This window comes from Microtus oregoni, unplaced genomic scaffold, assembly GCF_018167655.1.
Source record: "Microtus oregoni isolate MIOR12 unplaced genomic scaffold, Mior012 000018F_ref0000195, whole genome shotgun sequence".
Classification (NCBI taxonomy): domain Eukaryota; kingdom Metazoa; phylum Chordata; class Mammalia; order Rodentia; family Cricetidae; genus Microtus; species Microtus oregoni.
In genome coordinates, this window is record NW_024543077.1 from 35,905,842 (window position 1) to 35,932,145 (window position 26,304).

The window sequence follows — 26,304 nt, forward strand, 5'->3', positions numbered from 1 at the left end:
GCGTGCCAAGGCACACGTGCAAGTTGGAAGAGAGCTTGTGGGATTCAGTCCTTTGCTCCGTGTGGATAGCGAGGACTCAACTTCGGTTGTCAGGCGTGGCAAAACGTACCCTTTCTCACTGAACCATCTCGCTGGCCACCACTAAATTTACAATAAAGCATCCCAGCATCATAAAGTATTTAAAATACAACAGCCAGGAAACGGAATGTCTCTTCATGATCACCCTCCCAGCCTTCAAATGTTTCCAGGTCCTCAAACCTCGGGTAAGAGCAATTGTGGCTCAGGCCCGAGAACCTGTGATCGGAATCCAGCATCCATGCCAAAAGCCAGGTGTGGCTTATGTGTGTGCCTAATAATCCCAGCGCTCTCGGGGTGGAGACAAGAAGATCCCTGGGGCTTCCTGGAGGTCACCCTAGCACCAGGTCAGTGAGAGAGCCTGCCTCAGAAGAATAAGGTGAAGAGCGAGGAGCAAAATGCCCATCGTCCTCTGCCAGCCGAGCCAGAGACAGGCAGCCCAGCCAGGGGATTGGGGGTGCAGGTTGGTTCTAAAACCAAACGCTGTTGACGCCAGATAATGCGCGAATCAATCCCGCACCAGTTATGACTTAAAGGGGTATTTTTAGGGGGTAAAACTCACAAAACACCAACCGTCAGGAAAGGAGCCTAGTCGCCGGAGCAGGAGCAAACGCCACCGGAAGCAAGAGAGCAGCCCCTGAGGCTTGCCACTCTTTTTTAAAGATAAATAGACCACGCCCCAGTGGGCTGGTATTTCAGCAGCTATTGGCTGAAGGTGCAGGCGCTCCTGCAGCACAATGGGCTTGTACTTCAGCAACTATTGGCTGAGGGAACTGGAAGGTCCTCCCGCAGCACATGTCCACACAAGTGTGTGCTTAGACCTCACTCACAACATCCTCCTCCCGCTGTCTCTGTCTGCCTCTTTCTGTCTAACACACACACACACACACACACACACACACACACACACACACGTGCACACAATGTTATGGTTAGCTGTAAGTATCAGAATAATATACAAACAATAGTAGATACACATGTCAGGGATTTTTCAAATGGGTGTGGTCTTCAAGAGAGTCCTCCCTCTTGATTTGCCCAAGGCCAACAGAAAGCTAGGGATGATTAGTGTACTGCTAATTTGATTATTCCTTTAATTACACACGGTTTCTCATGTTCTAAGTTTGAGAAGAAAGCATAGTACGGGGGAGGGGAGGGATGCGCCTTTTATCCAGATTCATCTACTCAATTCGTTGTCTTCCCTATGTGCCTTATGTTGTGTCTCAGAGTGTTACGTCCATGGCTGCTTTTAGACAGCTGGGAAGATAAGCAGAACTGCGATGCCTCTGCCCATTGCACGGACAACGAGGCGGCCCCTTCTGTCACCGCGCTTACCGTCCTCGGGAGGACTTTTATATTCTTTGTCATCCATCACTTCGTAGTCGAACCCCAGAAGATCGATTGGGATGGTGAATTTTCTGGCGTAGTTCTGCTGTGCACCCGTCAGGAAGGCTTGCGTGAAGAAGAAGCCAGAAAGCCAGAAAACGGGAGGAGGGCCGACTTCGTACCATTGCTAGGATAGACCCAGACGACAGTGAGTCAGCAAGAGAGTCCAACGGACTTCCAGCAAACTAGCCAACGCGACTCAAGGAATATCCAGGCACTCCCCTGAGATCGCAAAACCTGACTCAGCATCATCTCCCTCACACCAGCTTGGGGTCTGCAGTGGAGGAAGGCAGATGTGGATGTCGGTTCTCTACTGTCCAGTGGTTTCAGCCAAAGTCCTACACACCACGGTGAACTCAAACTCATTGTTACAGAGTGCTATCATGTTACGTAGATGAACAGATTTCCATGAAGTCTGGTCAAATGGTAATATTTTTATTTTTTTTCTAATTAATTAGTTATTGCCATGTGGTAGACTATTCTTTTGGAAGTTTTCCTTCCTACTTGACTTACCAAGAAATCTAACGCACTGAGACACAGTACCGCAAGTGTCTATGGTGAATGCGTTTGGTCTTTGGAAGTACAATGCCGCCTTAATTCTGTATTTGTTGCACAGCTTTTGATGATGAGCTGCTGAATAACAAGTGGCTGAATAAAAAACTACAGAAGCGTCTCTGAAGAAAGGAATTCACCCCTCTACTCGAGAAGCCCACAACCTTAGCTCTCGGGGCCATCTTGGTCCTAGAGTGTCTGACGCTGGCACCTCAGACAGACTGTACTAGGAAAGCAGAGTTGCTCATTTGATCCCTGCAGAAACGTCCTCGGTGTCTGTTTTGTTCAGAGACTGTATCTTGCCTGGAATTCAACAAGTAGCTGAGGCAGTGGTGTAGGCTGACCTTGAACTTGTTGGTGACTCTCCTGCCTCAGGTACGCAAGTGCTGGGATTGACTCTGTGAGTCCTGACGCCCAATTTCCCCATAGTTCCACGTCATATACAAAGTACCTATGCCTTTTCTTTTTAATTGCTTATTCTGGTGTATAGTGAAGCATCATCCTCAGGTAACTAGGAGTCAGAATTCTACCCACTCAACCTACTCAGGAAAAGTAACCATTGAGGTCACTGCTATCGTGGACTGGGACGGCAGAGCTGGAAGGTTGCTGGGCAACGAAGAACCCGTCCCTCTCTTTGCAAGCTTGTTGGCTTCCTAAGATGCTTTGTTATAGGGCTTTGTCACAGAGAGTCAACATCCTGGATGTTTCTCTCTCCAAAGTCTGTCATTTACTTGAATGTCAGACGTCACACTTAAGATGCAGAATACACACACACACACATTACCCTGGACTATGCAGGACTGTAGAAAGCCTTTCTCCACTCACTCAGCATTCTGATGAAGAAAATGAAGCCAGGAGAGACTGGCTAGCTAGCCGTGCGCTTATGGATAAACTCACCTGTAAGAACTTTAGTCTTGCGAGGAAGTCGTTCACGTAGCTGCCGAGCGGCTTGAGGCTGGGGTAGGATTTGCCCATCCACATTCCTGGAATTTTGACGTTCAGAATGCTACTGACCACCTCTTCCAGCTCCGTGGACATCACGACGAGCCCCTGAAACACAGCAGACCTCGGCGGGGTCAGCACTGGTCGTCCTCTGCAGCCTCTCTGAAAGGCTGCTTCACGGTGCCTTTGTTAATGAAAGTAAGGCTTCTTTGGATTTGCGACGAAGGCTTACAGCTTTTTCGACCTTCCTTAGAAAAGGAATAATGGTTTCTCTAGCCAAATTTTAGTTGAAAAATCTTAACTCATACATGGCTACTTGGTAGCTACTGAATCACTACTGCTCAGCTTTCATTTAAATTTACCTACTGGTTAAAGGCCGCCTAGCCAACCTTTTTTTGTTGTTTGCTCTTTGTTTTGCGAAACTGGGTTTCTCTGTGTAACAGTCCTAGCTCTCCTGGAGCTAGCTCTTGTAGACCAGGCTGGTCGCAAACTAACAGAGATCCTCTTGCCTCTGCCTCTTGAGTGCTGGGATTAAAGGCACGTGCCAACACCACCTGACTCTCCGCTACCTTCTTAAAGTCACAGTCATGGATATAGAACCAGGAAGCTTTTATCAAATACTCTGAAAGGGCAAAACAGTCTGCAATCCAACTGTGAGTCCAGTTGCCGTGGTTCTGTTTTGAACACCCCACGTGCAGATGCTGGAGCTCCAAGGCTCTTCACATTCCTTCCTCAGAGAATCTGACAAGCAGCAACTTGGAAGAATCAGTCCTTGTTGTTACAGCTACCAATAAAACTTTATTTATTTATTGCTTATTTGATCTTGTACTTGAGCCAGCTGGGATTGTCATTTCTGTTTTTCTTTTGCATCAAAAACTAAAATACTGAACTAATCTGAAGATTTTGGAGAAAATCTGCTGGATTTAACACGCATTGTTTCACTTGCCTTTGGAAACTCCACTGAAACAGCAGTGAAAGGTTCTATGTTTTAAAGGCATAAGCCCACGAAGGCAAAACAGAAGGGAGAAAGGAGCCGTGACAAGACAGTTCGGGAGTGTAAAAAGCAAAAGCCAGTAGCTGGCATAGCATCCAGTCTTTGACTCAAGCCTAAGGTTCACCTAAGCTGAGAAAGTGCTGTAACCCTGTGTATGTTCCCAACTACTCAAGAAGCTTCTAAATGTCAGGCAGGATGAAAGTGCTAAAAGAAAAGGAATTTGAGCTGGGTGGGGGTGGTGCACGCCTTTAATTCCAGCCCTCGAGAGGTAGAGGCAGGTGAATCTCTGTGAGTTCGAGGCCAGCCTGGTCTACAGAGTTAGTTCTAGAACAGCCAGGGCTACACAGAGAAACCCTGTCTCAAAATGACAATAGAAAAGGAATCTGAAACCTAGTTTACAGAACAAATTCTTAGGTCTCTTCCCCAAAGTTTCATCATCTGATGTGGGATTCCCCTCTGTATGCTGTGAATACCACTGGTTAATAAAGTAACTATATTATAATAGCCTGGAAGTTACACCCACCCTGGCCTCCCTCTTGGGCCTCATGCCTGCACTCAGCAGTGATCTCTTCCCCAACTCGGGGAGACACTTCAGAAAGACCCTCATCACAGTTCCTGACTTTCTCCCTCAGACCTTATCCTTGCTTAGGCCGCACATTTGGGAGTTGTCTCTGGATCCTCTTTGCTCATCCCTACAAAGACTTTCAGGTGTCCTAATGATACACAGCCATTTCTCTTCACCTCAATCTTCAGCCACGCTTGGCAAGGATTCCTGACCCAGGTTCTCTATCACAGTTTCCCTAAAACCTTTTTGGAGTAATCTTCAAAAGAAATGAAATATCACTATGGCCTGAAAACCCCTAATGCCTCTGTATTTCAAAATAAAATTCAAGATCCTAGCCACGGCAGGCAAGGCCATCATGTCCCTGGTCATGGCCTCTCCTTCCACACACATCCGGGCTCATCTCATTCCTGTCCCATCACCCTTCTCCTGGCGCTTCTTGTCCATGCCATATTGGTACTGCTCTTGGCTTTGACTGCCGCTAAAATCGTCTGCCTAAATGTTCTTCCCTTAATAGTCCCTACGTTCCTCTTTAATGTCACTCAGCCTCTGTCCTCAGAACGGTCTGCCCCAGCCTGTCTCAGACAACTCTGCTGACGTACCCTGTTTTACTTGCCTAAAGGATTTATCACTTAAAACTTATATATGGGCCTAGAGAGATGGCTCTGGGGTGAAGAGCCCCAGGACTCTGCTGGAGCCAAGGACAGGAGCCGGGACTCCTGCATCCACGCCGGGTGGCTCACAGACATCTGTAACTCCAGCTTCAAGGGATCTTATGTCCACTTCCAGCCTTTGTGGGCACCTGCACGCATGCACACACACACACACGCACACATGTGAGCACACACGAATATACACACACAAATGCAAACAAAATAAATCTTTAAAAATTCTGTATTTCTTTAATGTTTTATGTGTCTCCACTGCTAACGTGCAAACTTATTCTCATTATAGCTCAGCACGACGTCCCCTCAGTAGGCACCTTCCCAGTACATGTGTTGTCTGTCACTTACATATCTATTAACTGTTATGAACTGCTATTCCCAGAATTCTATAGGCTAACCAAGAGCAGGGACACGTTTTCTACAGTGAGGGTCAAAAGTTGCGCTTGCCAGCACCTGTAACTAATCACCATTTGCTGAGTGGAGAAAGGTGTGAGAGTTGGTGATTCTTTTGCTCAGCTCCCCCTTACCTTGATTGCCTTTTGGATATTAATGCATGATTCTCGTATGGTCATCAGCAACTTATTGAACCGGCCCATCTCTTGGACCAGGACAGTGTTCATGCTCTGGGTGTAGGTGGTGGGGTATCTTCTCATGGCGGACTCAATGTCGAAGTTGTTGGGAAGTTTGCCCAGGATGTCCCCAGCAACCTCGTCGACCACTTCATCTGATGACTTTGCTCCGGAACCTGACGAACGAGACTGAACAGTCCAAACTGTTACGACATCCTCATAAAGGCACGAGAAGAGCCAAGAGGGGGAAACCGCCGGGTAAACCTCACAAGGAACCATGTACTCTCTGGATGATTCTTCTCTGCATAAGATTTACTGAAATATAAGAGCCCCAGGGGATGATGCTCTGAGAGAAGATGATTGTGACGCAGGAGGAGGAAGGAGCATGTGATGTATTCAAAGGAGAAACAGAACCTCAAGGGAACGTTTGTACGTCCCACCGCCTGGTGCCCACTGAGGCTCGACAGAGCAGCCCGGCGATGATGAACCTCAAGGCACACAAAGAGGGAAGGTGACTGTCTTGCGAGAGCGGGCCACAAAATCTATTTGCCAAGATCTGATGCACACCAGTTGCCAGAAACAGAGACACAGCTTTCTCCCTGAGCCTGTAGGGCAAAGAAAATAAGTCTGCCTCCTCGAGGAGGCTCAGCGTTATGGAGAGAGGACAGGCATTACTGATATCCTCCCAGGGTCCACAGGGGGAGAATAATCACTTCTGGAATACAGTTGACCAGCTCACATTCTTCCAGTTCAGGAAAACTGAGTTAAGTCTCCCTTCCTAGATTACATTTTTTCCTGTTTTCTTTATGATTAATATTAAACATTCCAGTCTGTGAACACATTGTGTTTTCTTAGATTTACACCTACCTGTCACACATCATTAGAAGAGCTTACAAAATAAGACAATAAAGCAATTAAGTGTCGGCAAGTTTTAACTGCCTGCTAGAAAAATGAAATTAAGAACTATGCCCACAAAATAATTAATTTTTACAGTCCTAAAGAATTTAGTTTACAATTAATATTTAAAACAATAGAAGAAGAAAAAAGATACTGAATGCTGGACCCAGAGTAGTGAAATAATCTTTTTCTTTTTACTCCACTTACGGAATAATTTGCCTTTTGTTTTTTGACCTACATATAAAGTAGTATAAATGGATTAAAAAACCATTCTATTTTCTAGCAAGAGCTGTAACATGTGAAACACATGCCCTACAAAAATAGCACAAAAGCCCAGGCCTGGACCCAACCAAAAAAGGTCAGGAAAATATTTCAGCAACTCAGCCATCCTCCTTACCAACACTCAGGTCACACAGTTGGTGTTCGAGAGCTTTAGAAAGTCGTGTGCAACTCATGGGAAGCATCAAGAGCTAGAGCGTGCTACTCATTCGTGACTGTTTAGCTGGGCTGGACACTCCTGCTCCCTCTCCGGTGCCTCCACAAGCACCAGGCACAGCTTCCCAAGGTTCATCCTCCTTCCCGTCCCCCACCCCCAGCCCACTGAAGCTGAGGCCTCACAAGTGCAAGACACAGCTCGGCCACCGCCCTCCCTCCCTTTCTGGCCATCTGTTCTGAATCAAAGGAGAAGCTGGAGAAACGGTTTGGCGGTTCAGAGGGCTTGCTGCTCTTGCAGAGGACTCGAGTTCAGTTCCCAGCTGGACACCTGACTCCATCCAGTGACCTCTGCAGGTACCATGTACGCAAGCACAGACACACACCAGCAACACATATTCAGAAGACAGGGTGCACGGCTCACTGACTGCCCAAGCAAGCTTGAGTTTGAGATCCTCCTGCTTTGCCCCCCCTCCCCCGCCCCATGCCAGCATTACAAGTGTGAATCCCCTCACCTGGTTGGGTTGTCTTGCTTCAATTGAGTAAAGGTGGGTGTAACCTATTTCTAAAGGGACCTTGAAGAATTTAGCCTTTGCAGACAGCCTACAGCACGCTGGTTTTATTAGTTTCCTTCTTGAAATAGTGTGACCATCGAGCATAACCCAATGATCTCCGCAAAAATTACACCCTCCACTCTGGCACCTGCCTCTTCCAATTTTCTCTGAGACATCTTAGCTGAGGACATCAGGGCCAAAGGCCTGTTATCATGAAATAGCCCACAGAGTCCTGCAGCTCGGGTCTCCGCCTGACTGCTCACTCAAGGCCCGTTGGCCACCCACCACGAGAGCCGCACTCGTGAAGCTGGACCAGGCGTATTGAGATAGGTTGTTTAACCACACACTGAGGCGATACCCTGGTGTACTCAAATGTATTTGTTTGGATTTGCGTTATTTTCCATTGGAATGGGCACCCTGTTCTGTGGGTTCTGCAATGTGACACGCACCAGCAAGTTTAAATAAAGCCAGAGACACCGCAGTGATCTGCCATCAGCCTATCCTGTATGACAAGCAGCTAGCTCTTCCTCCTCAGAACTGACTCTGACTCACACTGGCTCACTTATTTCCGTGTGTGTTCTGGCAAGCACAGGCTTTCACGGAGCATTAACACTCTCTGTCCTGTTTGCCTTACTAGAAAGCAGCATACTAGCAGAAACTAGAGCGCAGGCTTCGTGGCCAGGTCCATTCATGACAACACACCCATGTCTTCCCCAGGCCTGGCCTTTTCAGCGCCTCGGATCTGACCCAGTCACAGACTCACGGGAGAGAACAAGACAGCAGCTTAGAACAGGCTATGGAGCCAGGGCGGGCCAGGCTGCTTGACTCTGAGTCCAGCCTTGAAACTGGACTAGCCAACTTTGGTCAAACTACTCAATCCTCTTGTGCCTCAGTTTCCTTTCTACAGAACAGGAACAGCAGTGGCCCCTCACTCCTTGGGTTGCCCCGTGTACTACATGTTATATAAAAGCTCTCAAAGCAGTGCTAGCCAGGGCCAGCACCTCAGGAACACGAACCATCATCGTTCCACTCTGAGAGGACATAAAAACACCCAAACTCAGTACGGGAAAATCTACCCAAGTGAACCGGTGTGCAGCCCCGGTTTACTGAAAGTTTCCTGAATCTCCACGGGAACTCTTGGCATCCAGTTTGATTTGTTTCCAAAAATGGCAAAGCATTCGGGAGGCAGAGGCAGGCGGATCTCTGTGAGTTTGAGGCCAGCCTGGTCTACAGAGCTAGTTCCAGGACAGGCACCAAAGCTACAGAGAAACCTTGTCTTGAAAAAGAGAGAGAGAGAAAGAGAGAGAGGGAGAGGGAGAGGGAGAGGGAGAGAGAGAGAGAGAGAGAGAGAGAGAGAGAGAGAGAACGCATCTCACTATCTCACTGGGCTCAGGATTAGCAACTGCTTCATGCACTGTAGATTTAGATTTTCCTCCTCTACCCATGCTGGGCACATTTTCCCACTGGCAGTGCCTTCCACCGGTCAATTGCTTATTTATTTAAATTCATTTTATATTATTGCTATCATATACTTAAGCATTATGTTACCTAATAAAATAGCGGGAAAGGAATCTTTTATGTAAACTAGGCGAAATGGCCTGGGATAGTAAATAAAAAGGGATCATAAAAACAAGCAACTGCCGTTAAATCAGAAGGAGACTAGAAAAGAAAAAAGGGGGAAATTGTCCACAGACACCCCCCTCCCCCAAACGGCTACGCGGGTATCTTTAAAATGATGGCTCCACCTACGGGAAAGGAAAGGGATTAACATACGCTGTATTTGGGCAAGGCTAAGGCACTAAAGCAAAACAAACCGGAATTCCTAGAAGCAAGAGACTCACTCTCAAACAAGATTGATGGAAAGAAAATGCCTGATGCCCACATTCCCTATGCTGAAGTCCATAATTAAGGGATTATGTGGGTCCCCTGCCCCCCATGTTCCTTTGAGGGCTCCTTCACTTTGTTAGAGTTTGGTTAGGAGCCTTGGCTGGATGGGGGAGGAGGATGTGTGCGTGCGTGCGTGCGTGTGTGTGTGTGTGTGTGTGTGTGTGTGTGTGTCAGGGTGGGGGAGGGGACGGACAGATCCCTGCTGGCTCCGGCCTAGTTTGCCTCACAACACACCTGGGTGAGGAGTATATTATCAAACAGCAGCTGTGTCTCCGACTGGTCTTTCGTGATGTCGGCGTTGGCATTCATTCCAAAGATTTCCGGCAACGGGGTCAGCGGCAGGGTCTTCGTGTACTCGATGTAGCTTTTGTGCTGCAGAGACGGAATGGCGAAAAGCCGGGAGGTCAGATGTCGGTTACCAGGGAGGACTTGGCTCAGAGTCAATGCTTTTCCATCCTTGAGCCGTGGAGAGGATGAGCTTGTGGGGCGGCATGCTGAATGCCTTTCCTCTCTCCCAGTCCAGGCCAAGGGCTCACAACAGTACGGGCAAATTCTGAGAGAAGAAGGTACTGTACCGACCGTTCCACAAAAATGCTTATTATTATGATTATTGAAAGAAATTTATGGCAATCAAATTTAAAAAGCTGTCCTAGTAAGGGCAACGGGAGATAGAAACTTGGGCAAGGATGGAGCATCAATTCTGAGGCTGCCTTTGCCGGAGGCCGGAACTCCAGAAGAGAGTCCTGGATCCATTTCCTTGCTGTTGCTTAGAACTGAGCACTTCTGCCCAGAGGCTCTGTGAGGACTGTCGGGAACTCAGAGGAGGCTCCTGGACTCCTTGTGTGGCTTAGAACTGAGCACCTCTGCCCAGAGGCTCTGTGAGGACTGTCGGGAACTCAGAGGAGGCCCCTGGACTCCTTGGGTTTGGACAACTGAACTGAGCACCTCTGCCCGGAGGCTCTGTGAGCACTTTTGGGAACTCAGAGGAGGCTCCTGGACTCCTTGGGTTTGGACAACTGAACTGAGCAGCTTAATTCCTTACCCAGCCCTCGTCTCTGTGGCTGCATGAGCGCTTTAAGGAATTCCCAAGAAGAGTTCATCGGCTTGCATTCCCAGATCCTCTGTTCTAGTAGCTCTAGGAACTGTTTCTATGTTACAGTCATGTAGTGTGGTCCTCTTGTGGGACTCCTAACAGTGGGAGCAGGGACTGTCTCTGACTCTTTTACTGACTTTTGGGACCCTACTCCTCATACTGGGTCACCTGGCCCGGCCTTAATAATACACGAGGTTCTCTTAGAGGGGGGCGGACTTACGTCACCAGGAGGGGGGACAAAATAGATGCCACTTGAGTCAAATTTGTAGTCTGCATTTTCAACCAACTCCGTGCAGAAGAATTTGTTGAGAATGCTGCGCAGCGTGCGCCGGTCCCAGTCGTCGGTCACTCGGCCCCCGTAGTTGCATTCCCCGGTCATGTACCGCAGAGCGTCGTAAGGCAGCTCCTAAGGTGGACAGAGTGGTCACCGGCCGGTCAGGAACACCACGCGGTGTGGGATGGGGGCTGTGTCTGGCTACCAACATCAAGCTAAGGATCTTCCTGCAGGTTCGCAATAATCTCCTTCTCTATACTTTCTTGCTAATTACTGCAGTTGCCCCCAGGATCTTCCTCTTCTTGTTTTAGTGCATTCAGCTGGGGCTGAGACTAAAAGCTCCTGGATTCAAAAACATAATTTGAATGGATACTGATTTTAAAATACTAGTGAGGGTCTTAATTGTTGCATATACTTATTAACACTTGTTCTAATACAGGTTCTCCTCCTCTCCTCATCGCTAAATATCTAAATCACGTCAATCCTTTCTCTTCCGTGGGTGCCGCATGTCTGCCATGTTTCCTATTGTAGTTCAATTCTTCGCATCGCCTGCCTGGTCTCTGCTTACTCTCTGTGGCTCCCATTTGGTGACTGAAATCAAAGGGTTAGAGGCTCAGCATCAAGGCAATGGGGGAGCACGTTTGCTCCTCTGATGCTCCAGGCTCCCTGGCTTTTGGTAATTGCACACATTGTTTGCCTTGTTGACAGTTTAACTTCATTATGCATCCTGCTTCACAAAGCTACAGAAAAACCCTGTCTTAAAAAACTAAAAAAAACAAACAAACAAAAAAAAGAGGGGCTAGCAAGATGGCTCAGCAATCAGAAAACTGGCTGCTTTTACAGAGGACTCTGATTCCAGCATCTGAAACTGCACAACCCTTAACTGATGCTTCCGTATATAAGAGCTGCCGTGTCATACTCTCTCTCTCTACAGCCAAGAACAGTGACCAAGACAATTTTCCTCTCCTGTTGACCACATTCCTCCCTGTCCCTACTTTATAGAGAGTATTTGTATCACTAATGAATGCGGGGTTTTCTCGGATGCTGTCTTCTATATCTACTGATAGGATCGTGCGTCTTAAATTCTCTTTAGTGTGGTGATATAGTGGATTTGATTTTTTTAGGTGCTAACCCAAATTCGCCTACTTATATATTTTAACTTAACTCCTCACTGTAGACTGCATTTTACGGTAGACTATATTATCCAGATAGTCACATTGCTATCTAGGAATGCTCCTCGCTGGTTGTGAGTAATTATTTTAGCTCAGATACATTCTCCTCCGGCACTGTATTTTATCTCTATATTAGCTCCGTGCTTCTTGTAGGTGTTATGGTAGGAAGATGATTTATCAAGCTTATGATTCCTTTGAATGTTTCTCCCACGTGAGCCCGCCGGCGTTATTTACCTAGCTTCTTATTTGCTTTTATGAGAGTAGAATTCAACCCTCTCCATTTAGAATCCTAAATTCAAAGGTTGAAGTTTTGGGGGGTTTTGTATTCTATTGATGATAGATTTAATCAAAGACAGCCAACTAAATTTGAACAGGATTCTGCCAAAATTCAGACAACTTGCTCTAGCTGGGGAAAGCTCCCTATTCGTACAGGCACGTGTAGTAATAAGTTTTCAAAATCTCAAACTGTTTAAATCCCGTTGACAACGGTATAGAGAACATCCCACAACGTCCAGTGTTGGATATTCTGGAGAGAGGGAGAAGGAGGGCAAGTGAGGGGATGAGAGAGGAATGGAAGGAAAGAGAAAGGCAGGGGAGGGAGGAAAAGAGGGAGAGGAAGAGAGGCAGGAAGCAGGAGAGGGGGAAGAGTATTCCAGAGACCACTCTAGAGGCCTGCCTGGCCTACAGAGTAAGTTTAAGACTAGCCTGGGAAAGGAGATCAAATGGTGCCTCATGGGGGAGAGAAAGGAAAAGAAAAGAAGCCATTGGTGTGGTGATGGACGCCCTCAATCCCAGTTCCTGGTAGGCTGAGGCAGGAGAATTGCTGTGAGTTCCAGGCCAATCAGGGCCACATATTGAGATTCTGTCTCAAAACGGAAACAACAAAAGCCCCAGAGAGAATGAGAATACGAAGGGTGAGGTGATCCCCATGTGAGGTTGGGCTCTCTGGCTCCTCCCGGAATCTACTCCTCTTTAAATGGTTTTAAGTAATTTATTCTTTTTTTTTTTTGTTTTGTTTTGTTTTTCGAGACAGGGTTTCTCTGTGGCTTTGGAGCCTGTCCTGGAACTAGCTCTGTAGACCAGGCTGGTCTCGAGCTCACAGAGATCCGCCTGCCTCTGCCTCCCAAGAGCTGGGATTAAAGGCGTGCGCCACCATCACCTGGCTTAAGTAATTTATTCTTAGACAGGAAGTCCCGACTCAAAAGTCAAAATCTCCTCTCACATAAACCGAATTCATGCTCCAGAGAAGAAGAAACCTGGCCACCCTCTCGCTCCACCCCATTTCTACACCTGGCTTGATTTGCGGTGTCTTCATAATAAATATAATAACCCCGTTGCTTTTCACATCTCCACAGGTGGCTATGTGTCTAAATAAATGATCACATGGAGTCGAACCAGCCTCTAACCACCCCCACAGCAGTTATCACTTCCTGTTATGATAAAGTACTATGAAACAGGCTGTTGGGAACCGCCCTGCAGTTTGTTCTAGCAGAGCAGAGTTAATCAGGAGTCCCTGCTCGCTGCGCCAACAGTTACAGCATGATAAACCGTGAAAAGGTGATGTCCTTGCTGAGATGTTTACGGTACCTCATACTGGTTCAGGAACATGTGGAGTTGCTGCACACTGATCCTTAGATCGGTCTCATTGAATTCGTAAGGAATATTCCACCCCAGGGGTCCAAACTTTCGTCTCTCTTGTACCAAAGCGTGAAAGAAACAGAGGCCATAAAGCAGTTTCTTGAATTCATTCTGTAATGAGAAGAAATTGTTCAATGACATTTTTTTCCTGTGAACGTTGCATTAGACTTGCTATATTTCTAAATTCATAGAATCAAATTCCTTTGCCTATAAATAATACGAGGCTTTTCAACCCCCAAATAACTAAAACACACGTGTATTTCTACAGGTACGCCAAGCAAAAATCTTCCCATTGATACTCAAGTCCAATGAGCACATACAGCTACGTACACTAGGGTTCTAGGAGACAGAGCTAGGTCATCTAATTTGAATTTTATAGGATTTTTTTTGGAGGAGGGCTTGTTTCCAGTCGAAGCAACACAACCTGAGAATTATGAATTCTATGTATAGCCCAGACCATGGTGGAGGTATTTCCAAGTAGATAACTGGAGGAAGTGAGCAGTTCTGAAGCCTTCAAGAACACTGAGAGCCAACAACAGAGCTTGAGGCAGAACCGCAGGGCTTCTCAGCAAAAGCAGCTCTCTGCTGGCCGTCTCTCTGGCGAAGGGCACAGGGAGGCAGTCATCCTCACTAGCCAGGAAGGAAGGGGCCGTCAGGATTGACACAACAGCGGGGGATTGTGGGAAGATGCTCAACTCAAACCCAGAAAAGAGCAGTCCTCTGCCACAGGGTAGAAGCTGCGGAGGGAAATGCCAGGCTCACAGCCAGCAGTGCGTCAGGTGGGTGGAAACCACGGGGAGCAAGGGATACTGGGGAAGGCAACCGTGTGGTGAGGGCACCTCACAGGAGAGCCTGTCTGAAGGGCTTGCTGGAGACCAGAAACAGAAGAGGCCAGACGGGGGGGGGGGGGGGGGGGGGGGGAGGCAGGGGAGGAGGGAGTCTGTTGCCTTAAACTCATGCCCAGACCAAAAAGTTCCCAGCTGAGATCAGAAATGTCTGACCCTTCCTGTTACCAATGGCTGCCAGCTTTGTCTCGGGATGCCAGCTCCATCCACTTCCCTAGACAGTGTGCAACCTGCCAACCAGGGACACCCGGTTAGAGCTCGGAGAATCCAAAGCCCACAGTTTTAACAACAAGGAAGCTGTAATTAACATACTACAATTTCTGAAATCTGGCTCTCCTTGCAACTGAACATAACTATAGGCTATTTCATTATTTAACAAAATCCATAAAAAAATCACAGGGAGGCCTAAATTTTATCCCACAGCACAATAAGTTTCCTTCATAGAATAAACTTAAAGGAGAGAAGGGGAAACAAGGAGAAAAATACAAAACCAAGCAAAGGAGAAAGAGAACGAAAGGAAGCTATTTGAAAAAAAGAGAGGTAGCATAAATTTAACTAAAGAAATTGAATAAACCTGTTAAACATGTCAGTATAACTCAATTATTTCATATATATATATTGAATTGTTAATCAAGTTAACAGGTAACTGTTGGAAGCCGGATATTTCAATGTAAAACAAAAGACAAACAATTGTAGACTCAAGAGAGACAAGGAAGATGGTGGCAGATGCGATGAAGCCTGGAGTACCGATACATCTGGTACGTATTCCTCACTTCGAGAGCGTGTATTTGTAAGTCTATAGTAGTGTCTCTGCATATAGCCCTGGCTATCCTGAAATGAACTCTCTGTAGGCCAGGCTGGCCTCCAATTCACAGAGATCCGCTTGCCTCTGCCTCCACAGCGCTGGGATTACAGGCCACCACACCCGGCTGTGTCAACATTTTCAAATACCAAGAAACTCCTCTATTGTTCACTGTGGTCTCCAATACTGTTCCCCACTCGGAAGACAAGGAAATGGCACTTGACAACATTGAAATACACGAGAGACTGACATGACAGTTACATTCACAAAAGCTAACAGTAATACCGTGGTAAGTTAATGTCCCCATTCCTAAAACATATATAAATGTGGCCAACTTGAGACCCAGGATAGCTGTGAACATGACCCAACACAAAGCTGAAATGTTCTGAGGGTAAATTGACTGCTAGTTTGCAGGTGTGACTCTGTACACGACATTGTGTCTTACTGATAAAAGGAGTATCAAGAGGTTGGATATTCTTGGAAGTATTTAAGGATGAGGGTCATGCTATGTCTAGCTTCCCTTCAACTGGTGTGTGTGTGTATGTATACACAGATGTATATACACATATTCATGTAGTCAGCCTTCTGTCTTCTGCCTGTTCTGCATGTATGAATTTAATCAACCTCAGATTGAAATGTTTTTTAATTGTGCTGGTGCTGAATATGTACAGTTTTCTTATACCTTGAACAAGAAAACCGACGAACATTTATGTAGTATTCATCTTCAATTTATGTTTCTAGTTAGCTAGAAATCTAGAAATGAGTTAAGCTAGCATACCGGAGGATAAATGTAAGTTATAGGCTAAGGCCATACCACTTCTTATGAAGCTTGAGCATCTATGCACTTGAGCATTTGAGGGATGTTCTAAACTATAACGATCCTCCACGGATGTCAAGGGATGACTTAGTACACAAATACACACACACACACACACACACCACACAAAGAGAGAGACAACCGAGAGACAGAGAGAGAGAAAGAAAGACACAGACAAGACACACAGGGAGACCAATCTATCTATCTATGCATAGATATTAATGTATTTGGAGGGGAAACACAAAATAACAAATTAAATGGTGCAAAAAAATTAACGGTAGGTAAATATGGAGAAGGACATAGGTTGTTCCTTTTACTATTTTAAAATTTCAATTTTCCTATAAATATAAAACCATTTCCAAATAATGCAGAGCTGTGAAGAGCTGCTGCTATGGGATTTAATGAGATTTCTATGTTGCGTTGGAGCCGTGCTTCCTCTTGCCTCTACCCCTACAAAGTGAGTACCAGAGGGAAGGGTGCGCTTTCAAAGGGGCTCTGTGCGGCCTGTCACATGGACAGATGCCCCTTTCTACCTGCGTGGGAGTCCCCAGCTCTCACCACGCCTCATCAGTGCAGAAGCCAGCCAGACACAAGTCTGGGGGATCAGAACTTCTAAATGTATACGTGAATTCCTTCCTTCCTTCTTTCCTCCCTCCTCCCTCCCTCCCTCCGTTTTTCTCTCTCTCTCTTCTTCCTTTCTTTCTTTTATATGTGTCCAAATTTTGCTTAGTGAAAGTAGTTTCACTGGTTTCTCTTGATGTGCACGTAGGTAATGTTCATGCATCAAGACAGAATGCTTTTGAGTGCTGAAACTTATCAAGGTTCATAGTGTCTCTTATAAAAGAGCCCTTCCATTTTTAATTACAGCGAAACACCAGGAAACAATTTTAGGTCACAGCCATTCAGACAGAATTCTAATCATGAGCACAGTGGGTGTTTTCCCAGCCTGCCTGGTGGCTCCGGAAAAGACCCTTATGAGCCTCGTCAATCGTGGGGGGGGAATCATTTTGGCTCTCATTATGGCTATATGGAGGAAATGTTTTTTATGTTTTAATTTGGAGAGATGGTTCCAGATAGGAAAGGGCTCAGTTCATATCCTGGAACAAGTTCTCGAGCCTTGCAGATTGGCGCTGGGAATGGCTTACAGCTGACTTTCTCAACAGAAGCCTGCATTATTGATGGTACCCCATAATATCTCAGCTGAGCAGACATGGAGCCGGTGGTAAAATTAAAATGAAATATTAATAAAATTGACTTCAGCACAGTCAATAATCAGCAATGAAAAGCAACTGTGCTGCGGAGCGGGAGGCCTGCTTAATTTGTGGTCTCACTCTGTGCACACAGCCCCGACCACCAGGGGGCACTTGAACCGCTTTACAGGGCTGAGGGGGCAGGACTTAGCCATCACTAACGGGCTTTTTGCAGCTGCCAAAGAATTCAGGGTCAGAGATCGGGTCCATGAGGTATGATCGGATGATATTAGCCCGTAATCCCTTCGGGGCTTCGTTGGTCATTTTCACTCCGTTCTGCAGGACCGACACGGGGAAATTCGGAGACGGGTAACTGGTCAGCCAGATTCGGAAGTCCGGGTGCGTGGTCTCTGGGCTTAACTCCTGTGAGCAAACAAAGCAGAAGAGTGAGTGAGTCCCGAGGGATCATCTCAGCGCACCTGAGGGACAGTCTGGAAAGAGAAACAGCCACACAACAGAGGTGAAATTGTGGTGATTAAAGCGAGAACTCAGAATCACCACACTTCACTGAGACGGCCCAGAGCATACTCAGCCTCCTGATAAAATTAATTCACAAGACTATACAGAGCCGGCCCAAAGACTAAAGCCTTCTTAAAATGTTCATGTCTGCACTGATATTTCCGAAATATTTACAAAAGTAATCCTTTGCTCGGGGCTAGATTAAACCTAACCCCCTCCTCCTGCCGCAGCCAGATTTGGGAGTAGGCGATGCAGTCAGACAAATCCATACTACACCAAGCTAGAATCATTGGTTTAGGAGCCAAGGGTATTTCAAAGGCTAAGCGCTGGTGTATCCTGAAGGGACCATATCTACCACTCTTAGCTGCACTAGGTCTGAGGCTGGAGGTCACAGAACCTTCCGTTAGTGGTGCCGCGCCAAGGCCTAGGAGGAACTACTGTGGGCCTGGTCACTGCTGTAAAATGTAGGGTTCACTCCCATCTTTGGGCCTATTCCTCCAGGCCGAGGACATTCTGACACACTGAAGGGGCCCTCCGCTCTCTAAAGGTGTCTGGCTGTGTGTGGGGTTCTCAGCATGAGCCCATCCCAATGTTAACCTGCAGCCTGTCCAATGAGAGAACAGAAATGAGGCCCTTGGGTGGGCTGGGTATCCACAGTTAGACGGGGAGGAGCACTCGTGGGCGGGGTGGGTATCCACAGTTAGACGGGGAGGAGCACTCGGGGCGGGGTGGGTATCACAGACGGGAGGAGCACTCGCGGGTGGGGTGGGTATCCACAGTTAGACGGGGAGGAGCACTCGTGGGCGGGGTGGGTATCCACAGTTAGACGGGGAGGAGCACTCGGGGCGGGGTGGGTATCACAGACGGGAGGAGCACTCGCGGGCGGGGCGGGGTATCCACAGTTAGACGGGGAGGAGCACTCGTGGGCGGGGTGGGTATCCACAGTTAGACGGGGAGGAGCACTCGTGGGCGGGGTGGGTATCCACAGTTAGACGGGGAGGACCACTCGGGGTGAGGTATCCACAGTTAGACGGGGAGGAGCACTCGTGGGCGGGGTGTGTATCACAGACGGGAGGACCACTCTAGTGAACACATATCTGCATCGTTACCTCACACACTTTCTCAAGCGTCGGCATCCAGGAGGTGGCAAGATGACAGTTCTGGAGAACCACCCATGTTCCATCCTTGACGGCCTTTTCTAGCATCTTCATCGCGATGGGCCCTTGGCCTTGGCCAAGGGAGAGAGAGCTCAGTTTTGAGCCCCCATAGCCCTGCGTGCGAGAACAACAAGTGTCACTTAGTGTCACACACTGGTTCAGACAGACGTGACCTGGACATACTGACCACCACTTAGATGATCACGCTAATAAGAGAAAAATTCCCTAAGTTTTTTGGGCTGCTGATGTAAGATATAGAAAACAAAAGCATTAAAAAGATTTTTAATATAGGAGTACACGAAAGGGCACAACTGTCACTTAGCGACCTTTAAAACATACGTTTTCTGTTAATTGAGTGGCAAAATGAAATATGAATGGGCCAATTAACTCGTCCTGCCACCTTGAGTGAATGTGCCAGTCCTTCTGGATTCTGATAAAATTAGGAGAACAGAAGCATTAGCCACTGACTCCCAGTCAGCAGCTTCCTTAGGAAACTCTGAGAACCTTCCCCCAGCTCATTTGTGGCTTCCTGATCTCCTCATTTTGAGGGCAGTTGTCACTAGGCTTCCAGGAAGAGGCCTCTAGCAGCGGCTGGAGCAGAGGAAGACCTGGGTCCTCTGCAATCGCTCATTGCTTACAGTCACTAACTCCGTGGGGGGAAAATCACTTTGGGATAAAAAAAAAGTAGAGGTGGCAATTGGAGTCAATGCAGAAGCATGGCAGAAGCAGGTTCCAGGGAACGTCAACATTGCCTAACACACACACCAGAGACACACAGAGGGAAGGAAGAGTAGAAAAGGATATTGGAAGCCTGGTAAGAAAAGCCCCATGGAAGATGGCCACCCTGAGCTACCTCCCCTACTTCCACGATGGATCCGACACTAGGTTTCTTAGCTGATTCCCAACACACTCTGCCCCAGCTCAATGACTCAAGAAATGCCTTGAGTCATTTCTCCCCAGGCCGACTGGGATGGCCTTATGACTCAATGGGGCTGCTCCTATGCTACTTGAAGTCTCCCCCTTTTTAATCATGGCATCATAGCCCAGCACTTCCGTGACAAGCAGTGAGGGCTGTATCAGGCAGCCACAGCACTCCTACGGAAGCCAGGTTTTTCGAGTAGAAAGCGCCCGGCAGAGGCTACTTTAATCTTCAAGTGACGTCTCTTTCATGGAGCTACCCGCTCTGCGCCTTTGTATCCCTCACTGTGAAATGGAGCTGCCATGATTTATCTCAAAGTCTTCTGTAAGATTTCCAGGAGGAAACATAAATAACATTCACCACCAACATTCCCGAGGGGGCACGATCTTCGTGAAATGTTCACGTTGGTTTCAGAAACTACAGTGGCGTTTGCACAAAAAGCAATTTGAATTATTCCAAAATGAGAAGAACCAACTCAGAAAGACACAGCCGCCTGCTCGCTACTTTCTTCTAGACAGTGTGGCAGAAGAACATTTATCATAAATAACGGGAATATGTTTTTAAATCTCTTACAAGTGTAGGTAATTGAACATACTGTACTGGCAAAGGGGCTATATAGCTGTATAGTTGTATAGTTGCTCTGGAGAGTGACTTACCTCACCTTAGAGGTGAGGTAAAGGGACAAGAACAGACAGTCCACCCTGGAGTAACTGTGTGGACTTTAATGAAACCAACCAAGCTCATGTACTGGCCTTAAAGCTGTGGAGAAAAAACCAAAAAACTCCAGGCTGGTCCTGAACTCATGACCCTCTTGCCTCCATCTCCTCTAGTAAACCCTGCGGTGTGCGCCACCACAACCAGAAAGCCCTGGTTTTAGTTTCACGAGCTGTCTCAGGAGCGACTTTTAATGTAAGCGCTGCCATCAAGTGCCGTTTTCCCAGGCCTCTAGCAAGTTTCAGAATCCCAAGCCCTTCCTCCAGTGGAGAGACAATTTGAAGCTTTCTCTCACCCTCTAGGACTTGCGTCCTAGCGCAAAGGAAGGCAACGGCGCCAGCTCACTTCATCTGCTCTAAGGGACCTACCTGGTCGTCCGCGAATTTCAGAAGAGCCGCCATGGGATCCGCTCCAGGAGAGAGGACAAAGATCAGCGGGGCACAGCAGTTACTGTCCCCGAACGCCTTGGACAAGTCGAAGGGGGGCGGCTCAATGAAAGAGCGCCCCAGCTTCTTTATTATGAACTCCTGCAACATGGGGATCACCTAAAAGCGACAAGAGCACATCTGACAGGATCATCCAGATCCTCTGGGTTAAAAACCAAACAGTGGCTGGGCCGGGAAGCACCTGCCTGTGACCTCAGCACTGGGGAAGCCTGCGGAAGGAAGTTTACAAGTTCAAAGCCAGGCCGGGCTACATCTGAGAGCCTGTCTCAAAACCAAACAAACCAGACTCTGGATATAAAGATGAGGTTTTAAAAAGGGATCCAGGGCATTACTGGGACATAAATTCCTTTCAGAAAAACAATTACAGATTATTTAAATAATCACCAATGATTAACATGATCCGCCAAATTTAAAGACACTTTCATTTTTTAAAAAATTGTTTCGAGATTATATTATGATTACATCATTTCTTCCTTCTCTTTTCACCCTTCAAGACCTCCCATACAGTCCTCCCTGCTCTCTTTCAGATTCATGTCATCTTTTTTCATTCATTGTTATACATATATTCATGAGTACATATATGTGTATATATAATACATATATCACACACACACACACACACACACACACACACACACACACACACACATATATATGCTCGGTCTGCACAGTGTTGTGTGTGCATATTTCCAGGACTGACCATTTGGCACTGGATAATCAGCTGATGTGCTCGTCCTTGGGGGAGACCATTTCTCCCACTCTCAGTGCATCGTTGTTCTTGGGGTGGCCGAGGCCTTGGGGTTTTAAAACACTGACTATGTCCCCAGAGCTCCCATGCAGCAATTATCACAGACATCACACACCTCCCTCCCACATCCTTACAAATGGATCGAAATAGTCCAGGTTCGGAGGAAGCTAAGCTCTGTAAAAAGACACACGCTATCGCTCAAGAAGCAAGTCGTGCTGGGTTGGCAGATTTTCTCAATACATAGAATTTTCCCGGGTAGAACTCTAAGGGTTGGGGTCTCTGCAGGAGTGGATATGTGCTAAGAGTTAGGATACCTTCCTCTGTACCATTCCTTATTTTCTAATGCAGATCTTCATCTGGCATCTCTGGGTTGTAAAACTAGCTAACTGTGCCCAGGTGTGACGTAAACAGGGCACAGAACACCATTCTTGTTCTGATCTTGACAAATTGTGGCGTGCACCCTCTGAAAAACAGAAACGCTCATTTTCTGTCCTTATGTGCTCGTTGCTAATTTTGATGGTTCCCTCGGAGCTCAATAAAACTTTGGAAAAGAAAAGCCGGACGGCTGAAGAGGCACAGGTTTGGAGGAGAAACATTCAGCAGACACTAGCGTGCTGATTTTCTCGACAGTCCTGCCTTTGCCTTTGTTCGATTCATTTGTGATGCTCATTGGAAACCTTTTTTAATAGGCGAGAACAAAGCTAGCTAACCTTTCTCTAGCTACGTCGAGTTTTATGTTGAGTTAAATGAACGACAACAGTCTTCAGATTTATGCCACAGCAATAAAGGAGTTGAGTCTCTTGCTCAAAGTCCTGCTGTTGAGTCAAGGAACCACATCTTCTCCCTGACTTGCTAAGAGCCGCGGGTGTCCACTTGAGACTGAACTAGAGAAGTACCCATCCCTGGCTAACACACACCAACCAGCTCCACTGAGGGCGGTGTTTAATCTATCTTCGTCTTCCTTGCTCTGCTGAGTACTCGGTTTTCTCCTCTGAATACCGGAAGCAGAATGAAGAAGAACATGTTGCAGTCCTGAGAGGCCAATCTACTCCTTCATAGCCGCTTTTGACATAGCTTCTTTAGAGGAACATGTTTTTATTCCACACACACTCATAGATTATGAAATGACCTTCCCTTTGATAGAGATTTACAGCTACAGATGTGCGTACAGCCAACATCACACATATAATTTATTTCATTACCCAACTTCAGCTTCTGTCTCAAGCAGTAGCTACCGAATGCACCTTTAACCCTGCTCTGCAATGCAGATGTCTGCTCAAATGCTGAAGTCACAAACTCGCTCCGTTTCTTCTTCATCTTCTTCTCAGAGACTAATCGGTCCCGCCACACAGAGTGCTGTGAGCGCCTCTGGAAGAACTTAGACATAGAAGGTTGGTGGCAAGGCAAGCCCACCCCCTGCAGAATGGAGCAACGCAAAGTGTCTGCAAAGGCCCTACAGTCAGCCCAGCAGAAGGGCTGCCGATGGGACTACACACACATACACAGCACCCCAGCCTAGGGGAGCAATTCCACGGGCCTGGAATACCCCTCAGCTTGGTGCAAACCGCGGGAGCAATTTGCCAATGCCCAATGTCTAAGAAAGGCGCTACCTCTGGAAACAGTTACAGTAGCTCCAAACACCAGTTGGGTGTTCTCGGCAACATCCGTTTGAACAAGATTTGTAAGCAAAAATCACCCGCGTGCCACAACGCTTTTGAAAAGTCTGGCAAATGTGTGTTCCCGTGCATGTGTGTGGCTAGGAACTGAGAGGCAATGGAGAGAGAGCCAGGTCCAGATTAAACTATTTATTTATTTACTTGCATGTGTGTGTGTGTGTGTGTGTGTGTGTGTGTTGTGGGGGTGGGTGTGCGTGAGCCATAGTGAGTTACAGGTTCTCTTCTCCTAGAATGTGGGTTCTGGGCCTCTAACTCAGTCACTAGGCTTAAGGTACCTTTACCCACTGAGTCATTTTGCTGGCCCAAGTTAGACTTTTTAATCTCTATTCAATACTTTCGCAGATTCATGGAAATACGCAAAGGTGTGGATGAGTGAAACACACCTATACGTGCTTAGTCAAAGCAGGTGTGGTGGCACATGCTATCCCAGCATTCCAGAGGCTGGGGCAGGAGCATCTTGAGGTTGGGGTCAGCCTCGCCTGCGTAGTGAGACTCCCAAATGACAAACTAAGTATTGTAACCAGGACCTACCCAGCAGGGTGGTGATACTGTTCATTCAGATTCAACATCTACTAAATCAGCAGATAGAAACTCTCAAGACTAAGCTTCTATGAGCATAAGATGCTAATTCCAGAAATTCTGAACAACAACAAAATCAAAGAATAAATTCACACACACGTGTGTGTGTGTGTGTGTGTGTGTGTGTGTGTGTGTGTGAGTGTGTGTTTATTTTTAGATAATTGAATCATGCTTCAGCTAATTTGGACTATCACAAACGTCACCTTACCTTGTCTGGCCTCAAACAGCGAATGATGAGCATCCGTTGGAAGTCATTCGCTTTATTCTCCCATTCTTCCGGGAACACCTCATGGTGCGGCTCCTAGAATTAATTATAGTAAGTCAGTCAGCGCCAGAGATCATCTCTAAAAGCACTAATAGTTGACAAATAATCATATTCGTGAGGAAGACATATGATTCATGAAAACAGAACATCAGTGCCAATGTTATTTAAGGGGTGGGAAAATTAATGCCAATGTGTATGCCTTTGAAATTTCAGAACCAGCTATGTGGTTTCTCTCCACGGCTCAACACAATGCATGCAGCTGTCATTTTAAACTGAGAAGAAACACTCACTGACAGATGAGTAACTTCTGGGAGTTACTTTCAGCAGCGGCCAGGGCGGATCCAGAGCAGACCCATCCCAAAGGAATGAACTCGGTCTCAGTCCAGGACAGGCAGCCAAGAGCAATGCTGGTCAGCCCTGCTGCCAGCCCCCCACCCCCACCCCAGCGCAGCCACTTCCCTAACAACTGTCTCTAGCAGAGCAGCTACCTGCTGTATTCAAGAAGAGTAAAGACAGGAAGAGCAGAAACCAAGGGGTAGAAAACAGTAACTGGGGACTGGAAAAACTTTAGCCTTTATGCCAAAGTAAAGCCAGAAAATGTAAGAAATGCTACCTCTCTTAAAAAGGGAAACAAACTGCTTCGTGGCATGTGTTAACTTTCAGCATCTAATTAGAAAGCCGGCGCTTCATAAAAACTGGTTTGGAAATGCCAGCTTTCCCCGCTCTTCCAATTATAAAAGTATTCGCGAGCTCATATTCCACATTAAGAAAATCTAAGCGGCTGTTTGGTAAAATTTTAGCCCATCTCCTGTAATGATCGCTCCAATCTGAGTGGGAATGGAAAAGAAACACTTGCTGAGGAAATTCAGCAAAACGTTTCCAAAGGCCATGTGGATCAAATCTTCAATCTTTGGGGTTTCGGTAGAATTAGAAACAGGACCATTGTCTCAGACAGTGACGGAGAAAAGGAGCCAAACTTTGTATTTTAACCACTGACCGGTTGCTGACGGCTATGAAATCTTGCTTGTGTACAAGGTCAAGACGTGCTTTGTGATGTTATTGGCTTCTTCATTTAAAAGCTTTGGGATAGGGAAAAGGGTGAGCACATACCAAGATGTAAAGATGTTCTTTGTGACATTATTGTCTTCTTCACTGAAAAGCTTTGGAATAGGGAAAGGGTGAGCACATACCATCATTGGCTTCTTCATGTAAAAGCTTTGGAATAGGGAAAGGGTGAGCACATACCATCATTGGCTTCTTCATTGAAAAGCTTTGGAATAGGGAAAGGGTGAGCACATACCATCATTGGCTTCTTCATTGAAAAGCTTTGGAATAGGAAAAGGGTGAGCACATACCAAGCTGTCATACACTTTTTTCCATCCATCCTTCAGGCGCACAAACTCCCTGCGAATGGTCTTGAAGGCCGGCAAGTCGTCTAGACGGCAGATCTCGTCCCAGGACTTTTGAGGAAGCCACGGGCAAGGGTTGGTATGAGGATTGTCCAGCCCAATGCCACCGGTGAGCAGGAATCTCCACTCCGCCTTGTTGATCTGCAGAAAAGAAACACCGTAGAGAGTCACAGAAACTTTCCCTGGTTAGTCTACAGCCACAGCAGAGCAGTGGGGTTCTTTCAGAGTCTCGGGAAATCCCACGGCTGTTATGGTCGTCTATGGAGTCACGAAAAATCCGAGGACCGAATAGGAGCAGTTAAAAACGTAGCTCCAGCCGGGCGGTGGTGGTGCAAGCCTTTAATCCCAGCACTCGGGAGGCAGAGGCAGATGGATCTCTGTGAGTTCGAGGCCAGCCTGGTCTACAAGAGCTAGTTCCAGGACAAGAACCAAAAGCTACGGAGAAACCCTGTCTCGAAAAAAAAAAACCAAAATGTAGCTCCATTTAAATAGCTACTTTTCAATCATTTTCTCTAAGATTAATAGCTTA

At 46.9% G+C, this 26,304-nt stretch overlaps 1 protein-coding gene across 1 annotated transcript in view; it reads right to left on the reverse strand.

The window, feature by feature from the left end:
• The window catches only part of Dnah7 (dynein axonemal heavy chain 7), a 195,366-nt gene that overhangs the window by 13,020 nt on the left and 156,042 nt on the right, over positions 1-26,304 (reverse strand). The window contains exons 53-63 of the mRNA XM_041668272.1: positions 25,722-25,916; positions 24,310-24,402; positions 21,021-21,197; positions 18,972-19,133; positions 17,566-17,766; positions 13,639-13,800; positions 10,826-11,011; positions 9,747-9,884; positions 5,701-5,931; positions 2,908-3,060; positions 1,408-1,585 (exon numbers count right to left, since the gene is read on the reverse strand). Coding sequence (XP_041524206.1) covers positions 1,408-1,585; positions 2,908-3,060; positions 5,701-5,931; positions 9,747-9,884; positions 10,826-11,011; positions 13,639-13,800; positions 17,566-17,766; positions 18,972-19,133; positions 21,021-21,197; positions 24,310-24,402; positions 25,722-25,916 — 1,876 coding nt within the window. The remainder of the gene's footprint in view (positions 1-1,407; positions 1,586-2,907; positions 3,061-5,700; positions 5,932-9,746; positions 9,885-10,825; positions 11,012-13,638; positions 13,801-17,565; positions 17,767-18,971; positions 19,134-21,020; positions 21,198-24,309; positions 24,403-25,721; positions 25,917-26,304) is intronic.